Source organism: Anabrus simplex, chromosome 4, assembly GCF_040414725.1.
Source record: "Anabrus simplex isolate iqAnaSimp1 chromosome 4, ASM4041472v1, whole genome shotgun sequence".
Lineage (NCBI taxonomy): Eukaryota > Metazoa > Arthropoda > Insecta > Orthoptera > Tettigoniidae > Anabrus > Anabrus simplex.
Window position 1 is genome coordinate 46,513,708 of NC_090268.1, and position 17,442 is coordinate 46,531,149.

The window sequence follows — 17,442 nt, forward strand, 5'->3', positions numbered from 1 at the left end:
GTCACGGCAGTGAAATGCCCCGCGTTAACTACGTGACTGTCTCAAGATAGACCATGTCGGTCAATGAGTCTTGATCTTGCGGGACCTGATGACCCACAAATTATTTGTTTATAATGCGATACATTAAGACTATATAGCGCAATAAATGTATGCTCCAAATATTAGTGACTGACAGCACTGATAACATAGACACTGGAAGCTAAGGGAGAGGTGAAACTGGTGTTTCATGCTGAGTGCACTACTCTATGTAAGCAGTCAATGTAGCTGAATCACTACGAGCAGTAAACAGACAGACATATACACACACAGAGAGAGCTAGCTATCAGTGTTGTGTAAGATAAGAAGGAAGCGGGAGGCTATCAGAAGTGAACGTCAGTTAAGTGCCATCATGAGGCTGGGATCGACGATGCCCAACTTCTACGCCAACACCACTCATGGACCAATACAATTCTACGACTGGCTTGGAGACGCGTAAGTTAAATGATTTACTGTACAATACAATCATAAATTGCTGCTTGAGATACTGCGAGTGTGATTTTGTAACGAAGATATCCCTGATATAGCCGGCATGTTTTTGGTGGTATTTAGGTACTAATCCAGCAGCTCAGGCAGCTAAAATAAACCGCGAAGGTGGTCCTTATGTCTCGCCTTACATTGTTTTTTCATCCTGAGGCTCATGCGAGCATCGAAGACACCTTTGGTACTAGAATATGTCATCATATTCCTTCCAAGTATTGGGCCATGTGTCCCGTTACGGTCTTGCATTTTTCTTTTTGCAAGACTTGAAAGCAATCAAATGTCCTTCCGACGGGTTGCTAGTCTGAAGGAAGAATATGTAATAATAAATATTATTTCTGCCTGCTGTCATTTCTTGATGGATACAGTACTTTTGCATCCATCTCTTGGCACAGGCCAGAGTAAAGTGTAGCTTCCACCGAAGTCCCAGTCAACATCCATGGCTGTGACAATATGGAAGTTGCTGGGGTATGGGTAGTGCTGAGTAATGCCATTCAAAGCATGACTAGCGCATCTGAGTGTTATGAAAGGTGCTGCTCATAGGGTCAGTCGTGCTGCAATAGTACTTTCTGACCCAGTGAGGAAAGCAATGGCAAACTACCTCACTCCTCATCTTGCTTAGTACGCCTCATTTTGGTGCTGCCATTGGTTTTTGGGCTTTCCTTATAACCGCATAACCTTTGGTGGTGCTATTTGAGGATCCAACCAGCCTCTGGGCTGATGACCTAACAGACAGAAATATTATTTGTTTTTACGTTCCACTAAGTACTTTCAACGTAGAATACTTTGCAATAGCGGCGATTGGGAATTGGAAGTGGGAGGGGGGGGGGCACACAAATTTATAGACAAGAAGTACCCGGGTTTGAGTGTTATAGTGGCTATAGGGAGTGGCTATATGAAAATTGAACAAATAGCTACAAAATGACAAGTTCCTGATGATCTCTGAGCGAATTTCGACAGAGAGGTAAAGGTTCACATTCTACCAACTTAAGGGCAATAATGATAGGTTTTTGAGATTTTGATTCAATCTTTCTTTCTTTCGTTCTTTTTAATTTTTTTCCCTCCAGGGTTAGTATTTCCCTTGGAGTCAGCGAGGGATCCCACCTCTACCGCTCCATGGACAGTGTCTTGGAGAGTGAGACTTTTGGTCGGGGGATACAGCTGGGGAGGAGGACCAGTACCTCGCCCAAGCGGCCTCACTTGCTATGCTGAACAGGGGTCTTGTAGGGGGATAGGAAGATTGGAAGGTATAGACAAGGAAGAGGGAAGGAAATGGCCTTAAGTTAGGTACCATCCAGGCATTTGCCTGGACGAGAATTGGGAAACCACGGGAAACCACGTCGAGGATGCCTGAGGTGGGAATCGAACCCCCTCTACTCAGTTGACTTCCCGAGGCTGAGTGGACCCCGTTCCAGCCCTCGTACCACTTTTCAAATTTCGTGGCAGAGCCGGGAATCGAAGCCGGACGTCCGGGGGTGGCAGCTAAGCACAGTAACCACTACACCACAGAGGCGTACTTGATTCAGTACTATACAATAAAACTTTCACCGAAGAACCAATAATTACACGTGTACTGAAATAACTAGAAGTACGGCGCGATTATGCAATAAAAAATCATTTAGTATCTGACTACACACTAACCAAAGACACTAGATATAACTATATTGCGCCCATATCCCGAGTGCAAAGGGTGCAATACAGACACATCGACAGAGTGAGATTGCCAGACTGAAGAATGCGCGTGGCAAGCGGGTGAATGTATCAAAATTCAGTGTCCATGGCTTGTTCACAAATATACCCCGGCTACCCTTCCTTGCAGCACATACTGTTGGGAGATCAGAAGAATGCACAAGCCCGGTGAGGCACGGGGTGAAGGAGTTTTCACCAGCAGAGCAAGTGACGCAGTGGTTACCATAGCAACTCCGCTACTATCCAGGTGACTTTATATTATCTTCTACTGGTAGCTCTTCGCTCTTGTCAGATGTAACCCAGCAAACTGCAAAGTGTGAGTCAATGGTTTCGTGTAGCAGATACGAGAAGATAAGAGCCGATCTGTCAGTGAAGAGCAGGAAGTTCGTGCTTGCAGGCCACATTCCTCATTCTTGCATTCTTCTCATCTCTACACAGTACTACACGCTGCTGCGCGAACCTCCACTACTTGCGCTGTACGAATTGGACAGTCGCGACAAGCAACATGTTGTGTATATTTTCGCTAAGTATTTTCCTTAGTAATTAAAGGAAAAATTTAGCTGATAAGACAACAACATTTCTACAAATTGTTTTAATAATAATAATAATAATAATAATAATAATAATAATAATAATAATAATAACGGTCCCTATAATGCCTATTTTCGGGCGGCTAAAATGGAATAAAAATGATTTTTCTTCAGAAAGTGTGGGGGAGGTCGACTGCCCTCACTTCCACCACCCCCCTTCCCACTAATCACCACCACTGGTACTTGGGACAGTGAGCGTCACAATACTCAACAACAACAACAACAACAACATATGCAACGAGAATGTTCGAAATGTCATTTAAAAATGGCAGGAGCAATGTATCTGGCGAAAGTACGTGTGTATATACAGGGTCTCTGTTATAAACCCAGACCGAGCGCACGGTGTTTTTACTCTGCGCTACAGCAGCTGCCTCAGCCCAACTTACGTCGCGCGCGGCCGCCCTGCTTGTGTACAATCTTACATGAAATCTTACCTTATAAAAGATACTTGAAGTGTCATCCTTCATACTGAGGGACGTCATAAACCCCATTAGGACTTCCTGTTTACCAATAGCGAGAGTTATGACTGTTCACACGACCATTAAGATGAACCGAGGCCTCATCCGAAAAGAACACAAGCTGTGGGTCGAATAAACGATCATTCAGTGATTCAAGAAACCACTCACAGTATCTCACTCTTGCAGCTGGATCAGCAGGTTTTAAACAATGGGTCCATGTAAACCTGTACGGTTTGATGTGTAACAGCTTTGTAGCTCTGTGTGTAGAAGAAACCACAACCCCCACTTGTGCTAATTTTGTGAGTGATTTATTCGGTGACCGTTCGAGATTCATACCAATGTCATCTAGTTTTCCTTCTGTTAAAACTGTTCGTGTGCGCGCATGTTTCTTATTGAGCACTGAGCCAGTAGTTTCAAATTTATTTGCAATTACGTGAGTCTGTGCTCATGAACGTACCACTTCACCAGGAAATAACTAAACAAATGCATCGCGTCCCCGTTGAGCCGACTCATACCTAAAATAACTTTTACATACTAAAATTCTGTGTTGCAATGATAAATGTATCGCCATGTTAACAGCTGAGATTCAGACTGACTACTGATGCTACGTCTAAAGGGTCCCATAGACGGTCCGTCTTAGCGTCCGTCTTACCTGCGCAGTTCTAAGACGACAGGTAAGACGGACCGTGTGTGGTAGAATTTTCATCCCTGTACCGTCTTAGGCTTGGCTCGAAGTGAATCTGGCAGCACCTGATTTTTCTGTGCGTGTACAGGTAAGTCGGCGAGCTAGTTGGAGCGTGTGTGGGGTCTTCAGACATAGCGTCAGTTTTAACCAATTGCTCCTACAGAACAGTTCGCTCGTAGGACATAATGTCGGATTTAAGAATCATGCCTCGAGCGTTTCTAATGGAATTCATACAGCTATACCGTTGTAATCCGTGCTTGTGGAAAATCAGAAGTAAAGAGTACACGGTACAGGGTTATTTTTACATGTTTTCCATCAAACTCACCCAGACAATTTGGAAAATTCAAAGAAACTGAAACAAAATAAAATTATTATTATTGTTATTATTATTAAATCATCATCATCATCATCTGTTTACCCTCCAGGTTCGGTTTTTCCCTCGGACTTGGCGAGGGATCCCACCTCTACCGCCTCAAGGACAGTGTCCTGGGGCTTCAGACTCTTGGTCGGGGATACAACTGGGGAGTATGACCAGTACCTCGCCCAGGCGGCCTCACCTGCTATGCTGAACAGGGGCCTTGTGGAGGGATGGGGAGATATGAAGGGATAGGCAAGGAAGAGGGAAGGAAGCGGCCGTGGCCTTAAGTTAGGTACCATCCCGGCATTCGCCTGGAGGAGAAGTGGGAAACCACGGAAAACCACTTCCAGGATGGCTGAGGTGGGAATCGAACCCACCTCTACTCAGTTGACCTCCCGAGGCTGAGTGGACCCCGTTCCAGCCCTCGTACCACTTTTCAAATTTCTTGGCAGAGCCGGGAATAGAACCCGGGTCTCCGGGGGTGGCAGCTAATCACGCTAACCACTACACCACAGAGGCGGACTATTATTAAATCATGCAACTAAAATATATATATTTTTTTGCTAGGGTCTTTACGTCGCGCCGACACAGATAGGTCTTATGGCGACGATGGGATAGGAAAGGCCTAGGAGTTGGAAGGAAGCGGCCGTGGCCTTAATTAAGGTACAGCCCCAGCATTTGCCTGGTGTGAAAATGGGAAACCACGGAAAACCATTTTCAGGGCTGCCGATAGTGGGATTCGAACCTACTATCTCCCGGATGCAAGCTCACAGCCGCGCGCCTCTATGCGCACGGTCAACTCGCCCGGTAAAATATAATTTAACCCAATGCAATTAATTATATTTTTTGTTTTTAGGTTGGTTGGACGAAGACTTAATTTTCACACTCCGTTATATAATTGTTTCTTATTGTACTCTAAGCATACATTATACCTTGTTTTATATTAAATTAACATGAAATACATTTCCTTTTACCTTGTGCAAGAAACTTATAAATAAATTTTACTTACTTTGAGATACTGATTCTTGCGCACCTTATATATTGCAGAGCAAGTCTCAGGAATTATTACTCCCAAAGACTGGACTGAAATTGCAGCGGAAAATTTTAGATCTTCGTAACTTCTACCGATTTCTAGGAAACGAAGTGTGACGTTGAGTCGTTCATGCGGTGTTATTTGCCCGTCTCATTGCACTGTCACTATTTCTGATATGGGGCGCTACCAAGTGAAGAAGGTATAAATACGTTTCACTGTCCATCCTCAAATAATTGTACCAGTCACCTGGTTCAAGAGTTAAATCTTTCATTAAATTTATATGCGACAGTGTATCTCGTTTAACTAACCAAGCTTTTGCCCATTTTGATCAAGCCCTTTTCTTTTTGGCTTTTAATCTCAAAGCTAATGCTAGAGCGGTGTAAATTAGAAGTTCCTCTAGCATGTTATCCGTGCACGAGTAGCGAAAACTGATCGCAAGTCTGACAGCAAAACGGAGCGTCTGTGTCCTCTTCCGTGTTCCGTCTTACCTCTCACCTTAGAACTGCGCAGGCAAGACGGACAGTAAGACGGACCGTCTGTGGGGCCCTTTGTGCATGCTCCTTGCAAGGTCAAGACCTATGCACACACCTCCTGTACAGCTGCTTACGTCTCGGAGACGCCACAGCATTTGCCTGGTGTGAAAATGAGAAACCACGGAAAACCATCTTCAGGGTTGCCGACAGTGGGGTTCGAACCCACTATCCCCTGAATGCAACCTGATAGTTACGTGACGCAAAACCGCGCAGCTACTCGCTCGGTCCAGGACGAAGGAAATAAGGTTAAAATATTCCACTATGGTAACATTTTTGATAATGGTAATAATTTGTTATTCTCGTTTCCTTTTAAATAACAGCGTTTTTAAATTCGCCTATTTCGTCGCACCGACAAAGATAGGCCTTTTAGCGACGATGGGACAGGAAAGGGTTAGGCGAGGGAAGGAAGTGACCGTGGCTTTAATTAAGGTACCGGTACAGGTGCCTGGTGTAAAAATGGGAAACCACAAAAAACCATATTCAGGGCTGCGGAAGGTGAGGTTCGAACCCACATCTCCCGAATTCGAGCAGATAGCTATGCGACCCAAAATGCGCAGCCACTTTCTTGGTCAAGCTACCACTTAACCTACTCTGTAAATCTGCAAAACTTTAATTTAAAATGTCCTTCAAACCCATACTTTTTTTAAAAAAATATTTACTCCATATGCACATAACAGGTGAGGAGGAAGATTGGAAGGGATAGGCAAGGAAGGGGGAAGGAAGCGGCCGTGGCCTTAAGTTAGGTACCATCCCGGCATTTGCCTGACGAGAACCGAGAAACCTTCAGGGAAACGGGTGGACTAGGAAATAATAATAATAATAATAATAATAATAATAATAATAATAATAATAATAATAAAATTAAGTGCGGCCAGTATCCAGTATTCGGGAGATAGTAGGTTCGAACCCCACTGTCGGCAGCCCTGAAAATGGTTTTCCGTGGTTTCCCATTTTCACAGCAGGCAAATGCTGGGGCTGTACCTTAATTAAGGCCACGGCCACTTCCTTCCCACTCCTAGCCCTTTCCTGTCCCATCGTCGCCGTAAGACCTATCTGTGTCGGTGCGACGTAAAACAACTAGCAATAACAATAATAATAATAATAATAATAATAATAATAATAATAATAATAATAATGTTATTGGCTTTACGTCCCACTAACTACTTTTTTTAAGGTTTTCGGAGACGCCGAGGGACCTGATATTTAGTCCCGCAGGAGTTCTTTTACGTACCAGTAAATCTACCGACACGAGACTGACGTATTTGAGCACCACCGGACTGAGCCAGGATCGAACCTGCCAAGTTGAGATCAGAAGGCCAGCGCCTCAACCGACTGAGACACTCGGCTCGGCGGAGTAGGGAACCCAACCCGGTACTTGATCCTTGTGCAAAAGGACTAGGGAACGGTAATGGTAGTACAGGAAGCATGACACAAATTTAAACAGTACAAGTATTCTACAGAAAGGAATACCATTAAGTAATTGAATAGATACCGATATTGTGACAGGAATTAAAAAAAAAAGTTCAAGATAACTCTTATCTCGTATTTGTGTCAGAGTAGGTCTGGTTGTTTCAGTCGAGCTTCACTGTCGTGGAAAAAAATAGACACCCGACTTAATACGTTAATAAGAGGTTTATCCTTTGTCCCATATAGAAACAAGCTATACCAAAATTGAGCTCATTCTACGTTTAATTATGTGACGTAGAAATTTTTAACGTCCGCCTCTATGTAGTGGTTAGTGTGATTAGCTGCCACTCCCCCCCCCCCCCTCCTCCAGTGGCCCGGGTTCGATTCCAGGCTCTGCCACGAAATTTGAAAAGTGGTACGAGGACTGGAACGGGGTCCACTCAGTCTTGGGAGGTCAACTAAGTATATGTGGGTTCGATTCCCACCTCAGCCATCCTGGAAGTGATTTTCCGTGGTTTCCCACTTCTCCTCCAGGCAAATGCCGGGATGGTACCTAACTTAAGGCCACGGCCGCTTCCTTCCCTCTTCCTTGTCTATCCCTTCCAATCTTCCCGTCTCCCCGCAAGGCCCCTGTTCAGCATAGCAGGTGAGGCCGCCTGGGCGAGGCACTGGTCATCCTCCCCATTTGTATCCCCAGACCTAGTGTCTGAAGCTCCAGGACACTGCCCTTGAGGCGGTAGAGGTGCGATCCCTCGCTAAGTCCGAGGGAAAAGCCAACCCTGGAGGGTAAACAGATTAAGAAAGAAAGAAAAAGAAAGAAATGTTTAACGTAACCAGTTAAAATTTTAACGCAGGTTGAACAAAAGATGCCGGTATTGTTTCCATTTCCAACGGAGCGCTCACTTTGAAATTACATAACTTTAAAAGTATTGATCTGATTGTTACCAAACATCAATATGTCTTAAAGTAACTTATTGTTGATCCACATACCAAGTTTTTATTTCATCTGATCTTTATACAAAATAGTGTTGTAAATTTTGTGAAGCAACATTTTCTCATAAGTGGGTTTCTCATTACAGCTTGTTATGAAGTTCATGGGAATGTCAGGCTAAAATTAAAAGTGTTATTTGCCTGCATGCAGTTGTTGATTTTATATTGATTTGCAGTTAATTACGTGTTTTTGAGAGAAGAAAGCAGCGTATCGCCGAGCGATATTACCCAGTTGGCCTATTTGCCGCACCAGCTGAGCTCTCACTGCTCTGTATCAGCTTTTAGTCACGTAGTCGGAATGAATGTGTTGTGTTGTGGGGTGAGAAAGTGGAATAAGAGAATAACATGCTAGATAACGAAGAGTCGTATTTTCCCGCATCACCGGAACTTGAAATACAAAACGTTTCAGAAGTTGAACGCATCCCACCATTACTATTGATACCTTGAGGAGAGGATACACTTCGAATAACGTCTCGTCCCTCATTCCTTCCTTCAACAGTTGGTCACCCGATGCCAGTGTTGCCAACTTAGCGGATTTTCCGCCAAATTTGGCGGAATTAGAAGACTGTTGGCGGAGAAATATATAATTTAGCGGCAGCGGATTTTTTTGGCGGAATTCTAGGTTTATTATAGCGGAATTTAGTGTTTTATCCATTTTACGTTTTTTTTAAATGTGTACTCCAGTCTGTCTCCGAGCTATTCCGTATTTATTGTCAGGAGCTAGCAGTCACATGAGGAAAACATGTTATTTGGATTTGATGTTATGAGATCATGGTATCATAAGTTTGTAATGCGTGGGGAAAGGGTACTTATCTCTTAGTTGACAATGACGACAGATGATGTAACTGTGAGAGAGTAGCATTTATATTTATGCTATAAAGAAAGACCGTTTAATGAACTGGCCCGTTCTGTGTGTGGCCCTTGAGGTAGGGGATTCACCTAGTTTGCACCGGGCAGTAAAACGCCTACAAGTTTTATCTCGCCGGCTCGCAGGCAGGGGGTTAATCCCAGTGAAACTCGCAGATCGGATGAGTGCAGATATTTACTTTTTTTATTATTATTATTATTATTATTATTATTATTATTATTATTATTATTATTATTATTGCTCATTTTTATTGCTCATTATTTGAGATCGGATTTCTTGGCGGAATTTTAGCGGATTTTTAGTAGTATTTAGCGGATCTTGAAAATATAAGTTGGCAACACTGCCCGATGCACCAGGCTCCCCGGTTTCAACTTTCCTATCCGATTCCGACAGTCAATTATTGTTCACTTTCCATCTCGATGGTATTTGATTTACGAGGCATGGGGAATCTTTCATGTTCACTCACTTTTCTTTCATCATCTATATCCTCTTCTTGAACGGAGACATTCCAACATTTTTGGGTACAGCTATATTTTTAGCTTGTCCGAAAGCCCCGAGTGAAGATACATTTCAATTACCTGGCCAATATCGAAGCCGGGACCCTTGTATCCAAAAACCCACACGCTCACCGTTCAGCTACGGAGTCTGACAAAGACTAGAAGATTTTTTGGCACACACTGTAGGGGTTTAAACTTTTCCTGCCCGGGAAAAGCCAACGATGAAGGATATCTTTACATTCCTTTCAGAGCCGAACAGTGAAGATTCTCACAGTAGCTTTCATTTTGCTTGCGATTCTCGTTGTTCACGTAGAAGTAAAAATGAAATGGCGTGTGGCTTTTAGTGCCGGGAGTGTCCAAGGACAAGTTCGGCTCGCCAGATGCAGGTCTTTTGATTTTACTCCCGTAGGCGACCTGCGCGTCGTGATGAGGATGAAATGATGATGAAGACGACACATACACCCAGCCCCAGTGCCAGAGAAATTAACCAATTATAGTTAAAATTCCCGACCCTGCCAGGAATCGAACCCGGGACCCCTGTGACTAAAGGCCAGAACGCTAACCATTTAGCGATGGAGCCGGACGACGTAGAACAATGATCTCTTCTCTACTTCTAAGGAAAGTAAGTTTCCCAATAATAATTCTGCGAAGTGCACTGATGCACTAATCACATATTCGTGGCACTTCTTAGTTTTGTCAGTTACATGAAATATTTCCTACAGCTCTGTTTGGGCCGTTGACCTAGATGTTAGGGCAATTTACACAACAAGCAAACACACATCAGTACTTGTTCTAAATTTCAACCTCTAGTTATAACTACTAAGCAATGGCGGCTGGTGCAGAAAGATAGTACCGAGCAAGTTGGCCGTGCGGTGAGGGGCGCGCAGCTTTGAGCTTGCATCCGAGACATACTGGCTTCAAATTCCACTGTCGGCAGCCCTGAAGATGGTTTTCAGTGGTTTCCCATTTTCACACCAGGAAAATGATGGGGCTGTACCTTAATTAAGGCCACGGCCGCTTCCTTTCAACTCCCAGGCCTTATAGTCGCCATGAAACCTATCTGTGTCGGTGCGACGTAAAGCAACTGGCAAAAAAAAAAAAAAAAAAGTTGTGTGCTGTAACCCATCCCCTCTCCAAGAAATAAAAATATTTAGAAACATATGCGGGTTTCAAAAGGCTCTCCACTGAGTTTTCCATACTGAACGATTACGATGATGATGCTTGTTGTTTAAAGGGGCCTAACATCGGCCCCAAACAAATACGCAAACAACTCCAACAAATATACACATTCCTCATACAAAACTAATTAAACACACAATGGCACCTGCAATGACAAAACATTCACGAACTCAGAAACACTTGATATGAGCGCGAACAAAACAACTTCTAAATGTTAACAAAATCACTGAAATAAAACCAGAAATGCCGTAATGCAAAATTACATGTTAGCCAGTCCGCCTCTGTGGTGTAGTGGTTAGCGTGATTAGCTGCCACCCCCGGAGGCCCGGGTTCGATTCCCGGCTCTGCCACGAAATTTGAAAAGTGGTACGAGGGCTGGAACGGGGTCCACTCAGCCTCGGGAGGTCAACTGAGCAGAGGTGGGTTCGATTCCCACCTCAGCCATCCCGGAAGTGTTTTTCCGTGGTTTCCCACTTCTCCTCCAGGCGAATGCCGGGATGGTACCTAACTTAAGGCCACGGCCGCTTCCTTCCCTCTTCCTTGCTTATCCCTTCCAATCTTCCCATCCCTCCACAAGGCCCCTGTTCAGCATAGCAAGTGAGGCCACCTGGGCGAGGTACTGGTCATACTCCCCAGTTGTATCCCCCGACCAAGAGTCTGAAGCTCCAGGACACTGCCCTTGAGGCGGTAGAGGTGGGATCCCTCGCTAAGTCCGAGGGAAAAACCGAACCTGGAGGGTAAACAGATGATGATGATGATGACATGTTAGCCTATGCTGTTTTAGTGAAATTTATAAACTAGACATTTTGTAATTAAAGAAAATCACAATATCATGTCCTTATTTTGACAACATAAAAAGTACAATTTTTTATAGTTTATCGATTTACGTATGTGGCTATGGAATAGGCAATTTGGAAGTATTAAAAAACCTGGCGGGAACAGTTGATGGCTTCCTCTGCAGTGTTTTGTTTTCCCGTTTGCTTTGAGCGATGCCCTCGTCAATACTACCGCTGAGTCAAGAGGATGCCACCTGCTACGTTCTCGTTTCGGTCTCACTGTGGTCGAACGAATCGCTGCTCTTGGCTGTTGCTTCCACAGCACATAGGAAAAGGTGGGCACGCATGCGCAAAAGGCGCAATTCCTGCTTTCTGGCAAAAAGCTTAGAAATTCTCGCATAGTCCGAGGGAAAAACCACCCTGGAGGGTAAACATATTAAGAAAGAAAGAAAGAAAGAAAGAAAGAAAGAAAGAAAGAAAGAAAGAAAGAAAGAGCAAATAAATAAATAAATAAATAAATAAATAAATAAATAAATAAATAAATAAATAAATAAATAAATAAATAAATAGATAAATAAATAAATAAATAAATAAATAAATAAATAAATAAACGGTTACGCTATGTTTAGTGCCGGGCTGAATGGCACAGACGGTTTAGGCGCTGACCCTAATTTGCCAGGTTCGATCCTGGCTCAGTCCGGTTGTATTTGAAGGTGCTCAAATACGTCAGCCCTCGTGTGGGTAGATTTATTGGCACGTGAAAGAACTGCTGCGGGACTACATTTCGGCACCTCGGCGTCTCCGAAAACCGCAAAAGTAGTAGTGGGACGTAAAAAATACCAATAACATTAAACAAGGCTATGTTTACTTGAAGCTCGATTGCAACACAGTATTGTGAAAATTCGTACCGAGGACAATAGCACGAAAATGCGTTCGGATAGAAAACAAATGACAAATTACGTCCCGCGCTGGACACTTACAAAATACCTGAAAATGCGGGACGTCCGGCAGAATTCTGGTACAAGTAAGTGTAAATAATGCCAGACTCAGCTAGGAGACTGTGATTGCCAACCCACGCTTCGGAGATGATTTTTTTTTGCTAGTTGCTTTACGTCGCACCGACACAGATATGTCTTATGGCGACGATGGGACAGGGAAGGGCTAGGAGTGGGAAGGAAGCGGCCGTGGCCTTAATTAAGGTACAGCCCCAGCATTTGCCTGGTGTGAAAATGGGAAACCGCAGAAAACCATTTTCAGGGCTGCTGACAGTGGGGTTCGAACCTACTATCTCCCGAATACTGGATACTGGCCGCACTAGCGACTGCAGCTATCGAGCTCGGTCTTCGGAGATGAGAGCGCCTGTGAGTTCCTCTTTCAGTCACCTCATACGACATGTAGGAGATACCGTGACTGGTAGAGGAGAGGATACTTAGGAAGATAAGTGACGCTGTCATATAAATAAGAAAAGAAGACGTAGACATAGGAGAAGGTGATTATACTCGATATAGGGGGTGTGTTAGCTTATTGGCATCGTCACCGGTTTCTCACCAAGGCAGCCGCAGTTCGAATCCGGCTGATATATTTCGGATATTTGAAATGAAAAATTACGTTCTCAACGATCGATTCCACTGGTGGTCCTGTGACAAAGGTCAACAACCACATAACTAGAGCCCGGAAGTTCAGGCAGGCATTGGTATGATGATAAATGGGGTTAAAAGTCAGGTTGTGTGTTTCACAAATAGGAAATGTCCTCTCAGTTTTAATTACTGCGTTGATGGGGGGTGAAAGTTCCTTTTGGGGATCATTGTTAAGTACCTAAGGAAATATCTTCATTGGGGCAATCACATAAATTGAATTGTAAATAAAGGGCACAGATCTCTGCACATGGTTATGAGAGAGTTTAGGGGTTGTAGTAAGGATGTAAAGGAGAGGGCATACAAGCATCTGGCAAGACCCCAACTAGAGTATGGTTCCTATGGGACCCTCACCAGGATTACTAGATTCAAGAACTGGAAAAAAAAAATCCAATGAAAAGCAGCTCGATTTGTTCTGGGTGATTTCCTACAAAAGAATAGCGTTACAAAAATGTTACAAAGTTTGTACTGGGGAGAATTGGGAGAAAAGAGATCAGCTGCTCGACTTAAGTGGCATGTTCCGAGTTGTCAGTGGAGAGATGGCGTGGAATGCCATCAGTAAACGAATAAGTTTGAATGGTGCCTTTAGAAGTAGGAAAGATCACAATATGAAGATAAAGTTGGAATTCAAGAGGACAAATTGGGGCAAATATTGAACCCTTGAACTTAATTTATCTGCAATATTTTATCATCGCAGAATTATGGGTTCAATATTGCGTATAGGAAGGGGAGTTATGGACTGGAATAACTTACCAAGGGAGATGTTTAATAAATTTCCAATCTCTTTGAAATCATTTAAGAAAAGGTTAGGAAAACAACAGATAGGGATTCTGCCACCTGGGCGACTGCCCTAAATGCAGAGCAGTATTGATTGATTGATTGATTGATTGATTGATTGATTGATTGATTGATTGATTGATTGATTGATTGATTGATTGATTGATACATTTCTTTGTGCTAAAATAGGCAGACAAATAAGCACTTAAGCTTTTAGAAACAGGCAGTAAAATAATTAAAAAGGCATTTTAACGACAAAAATGGGCACAAAATAATAAAGCTGCTTTAACGTAAGCTGCGTAACACACATCTGCATCACATTTTAGTACTTATTCCTGTGGGTGGTGATGATAGAATAACGTCAACGGTATCTCCTGTCTGTCGTAAGAGGAGGCGTCTAAAATGGGCACCAGTGCCCCTCAACTTGGGAGTGAGGGTTGGCGACCACGGCTCCCCTAGCTGAGTCTTTCTTGTGTCAGGTTCCTCGCTCTTACCTTTCACATCCGACCTCCCTTGGTCAACTCTTGCTCTTTTCCGACCCCGACGGTATTAAATTTGCGAGGCCTAGGGAGTCTTTTATTCCCACGCTCTTCGTGGTCCTTTTCTTTTTCCGATACCATCATTTTTCGAAGTATAGGACCTCTTCTATTTTCCTTCTGATTATTGTTAATAGAGGATGGTTACCAAGTTGTTCTTCCTCTTAAAATAATAATCACCGCCAGCACTTAATTTTACGTGGCAAGGACGGGACTTGACGACCCTCTCCACCATTTGGCTCGTGCAATTTTCAGTAGAGATTTGTGTAATATGAAAATATCGTTTATGTAAATGTTATTTTTGATTTCTTCTTCTTCTTAATCTGCTTACCCTCCAGGGTTCTTTTTTCTTTCCTCGGACTCAGCGAGGGATCCCACGTCTACCGCCTCGAGAGCAGACGTTGAGTTGGGGTATACAACTGGGAAGGACGACCAGTACATATCCCAGGCGGCCTCATCTGCATTGCTGAACAGGGGCCATGGTGGGGGATGGGAAGATTGGAAGGAATAGAGAAGGAAGGGGGAAGGAAGCGGCCGTGGCCTTAAGTTTGGTACCATCCCGGCATTTGCCTGGAGAAGAAGTGGGAAACCACGGAAAACCACTTCCAGGATGTCTGATGTGGGAATCGAACCCTGTTCTAGTTGCAAATAGAGATTTCGGATGAATGTATTTAATACTCAGACGCTTACAGTAGGTATGCTCTTTGTCATCCAACAGTGATTTTCGAACCCATCATCTCCCGAATGCAAAGTCACAGCTACGTTGCCCGAACTGTGCATCCAACTCGCTCGGTTTGTCTGTCTTAATAAATGAACCGATTCCATTATGGTATTCCAAGCCCATCGAATAACGTAGAAACTGACATCAGCGCAAAGGACGCTTCAGATCAAGGTTGTAGTAAGCATCTCTGTTTACTGTGTACGAGTGCTTGAGTGTTTGTTTATTTATTAGCACGAAGATTACTTGAATTCTCAAGATGTTCCCAATGGTTGCGCAATATGTCAGAACGAAAGGTTAAAAACAACGGGCTCGTCCGGGATTTGAACCCGGGACCTCTCGCACCCTAAGCGAGAATCATACCCCTAGACCAACGAGCCAGCTGAGTATCTTAGGTATAAATACTGTATATGAAAGTTTGGGAGCGGTAAGTGAAAGTTGACAGCATTGCGTTTCAGTGCTTGTAGTAGCAATGGGTCGAACCAGTTCATTCGTATGAACTACTTCACTCATTCGCACTGTGAATCGCTCAATTGAAATAGTTCGTTCATGAAGTAATACAGCCTGACGAACCTGCTCACAATCCGGGAGATAGTAGGTTCGAATCCCACTATCGGCAGCCCTGAAGATGGTTTTCCGTGGTTTCCCATTTTCACACCAGGCAAATGCTGGGGCTGTACCTTAATTAAGGCCACGGCCGCTTCCTTCCAACTCCTAGGCCTTTCCCATCCCATCGTCGCCATAAGACCTATCTGTGTCGGTGCGACGTAAAGCCCCTAGCAAAAAAAAAAAAAAAAAAAAAAAAAAAAAAAAAAAAAAAACCAACCTGCTCACTATAACATTCAGCAGCGACTTCCTTCACAGTGTCTCACACTCACTCAATAAAGCGTCATAATAATTGTACCGGAGGTACACCCGCTCCGTGCATTTAAATTAAGCGCTTTTTTTAGAAGGCCATCTGCAAATTGTACCTTAAACAAGGTGGTAAAAGTAGTATGAACGTTTTTCGACAGAAGTCTCAACTGTCAACCTAGGTACTCCCTCTGATAAGAGGATGGACAATTAAATTTCATCAGAAATTTGGTAGTCATTAGTTGGTAAAACTGAATTGTTTGACAATTGTTTACCTGTCTTTCTTAGTCTGCTTACCCTCCAGGGTCGGTTTTTCCCTCGGACTCAGCGAGGGATCCCACCTCTACTGCCTCAAGGGCAGTGACCTGGAGCGTGAGACTCTGGGTCGGGGGATACAATTGGGGAGGATGACCAGTGCCTCGCCCAGGCGGCCTCACCTGTTATGTTGAACAGGGGCCTGGCAGGGAGATAGGAAGATTGGAAGGGATAGACGAAGAAGAGGCATTTGCCTGGAGGAGAAGTGGGAAACCACGGAAAACAACTTCCAGGATGGCTTAGGTGGGAATCGAACACCCCTCTACTCAGCTGACCTCCCGAGGCTGAGTGGACCCCGTTCCAGGCCTCGTACGACTTTTCAAATTTTGTGGCAGAACCGTGAATCAAACCCGGGCCTTCGGGGGGGGGGGGTGGCAGCTAATCACACTAACCACTACACCACAGAGGCGGACTGTAAATTGTTTTTAGTGTTCTAAAGTTATCAATACTTCTATCTCTTCCCACCAACTTAATATTTAGCCAATAGGAAAATTTGCACATTTATTTAATTCTTCTTCTTATTCTTATTTTTTATCTGTTTACCTTCCAGGGTCGGTTTTCCCTCGGACTCAGCGAAGAATCCCACCTCTACCGCCTCAAGGGCAGTGTTCTGGAGCTTCAGAATCCGGGTCGGGGGATACAACTGGGGAGGATGACCAGTACCTCGCCCAGGCGGCCTCACCTGCTATGCTGTACAGGAACCTTGCGGGGGGATAGGAAGATTGGAAGGGTTAGACAAGAAAGAGGGAAGGAAGCGGCCGTGGCCTTAAGTTAGGTACCATCGCAGCATTTGCCTGGAGGAGAAGTGGAGAAACCACGGAAAACCACTTCCAGGATGGCTGAGGTGGGAATCGAACCCACCTCTACTCAGTTGACCTCCCGAGGCTGAGTCACCCCGTCCCAGCCTTCGTACCACTTTTCAAATTTCGCGGCTGAGCCGGGAATAGAACCCGGGTCTCCGGGGGTAGCAGCTAATCACACTAACCACCACACCACAGAGGCGGACTCTGTTCATTAACAATGAGTGAATA

At 44.2% G+C, this 17,442-nt stretch overlaps 1 protein-coding gene and 1 non-coding gene across 2 annotated transcripts in view; one reads left to right on the plus strand and one right to left on the minus strand.

Annotated features, from left to right (window-relative positions):
* Positions 1-318: 318 nt before the first annotated feature.
* LOC136871603 (peroxiredoxin-6) overlaps positions 319-17,442 on the plus strand; it is a 149,665-nt gene continuing 132,541 nt past the window's right edge. Inside the window, exon 1 of the mRNA XM_067145054.2 lies at positions 319-471. Coding sequence (XP_067001155.1) covers positions 389-471 — 83 coding nt within the window. The 5' untranslated portion in view covers positions 319-388. The remainder of the gene's footprint in view (positions 472-17,442) is intronic.
* On the minus strand, positions 15,553-15,624 carry TRNAP-AGG (transfer RNA proline (anticodon AGG)). The gene has a single exon. It is a non-coding gene; the product is annotated as a tRNA-Pro (tRNA).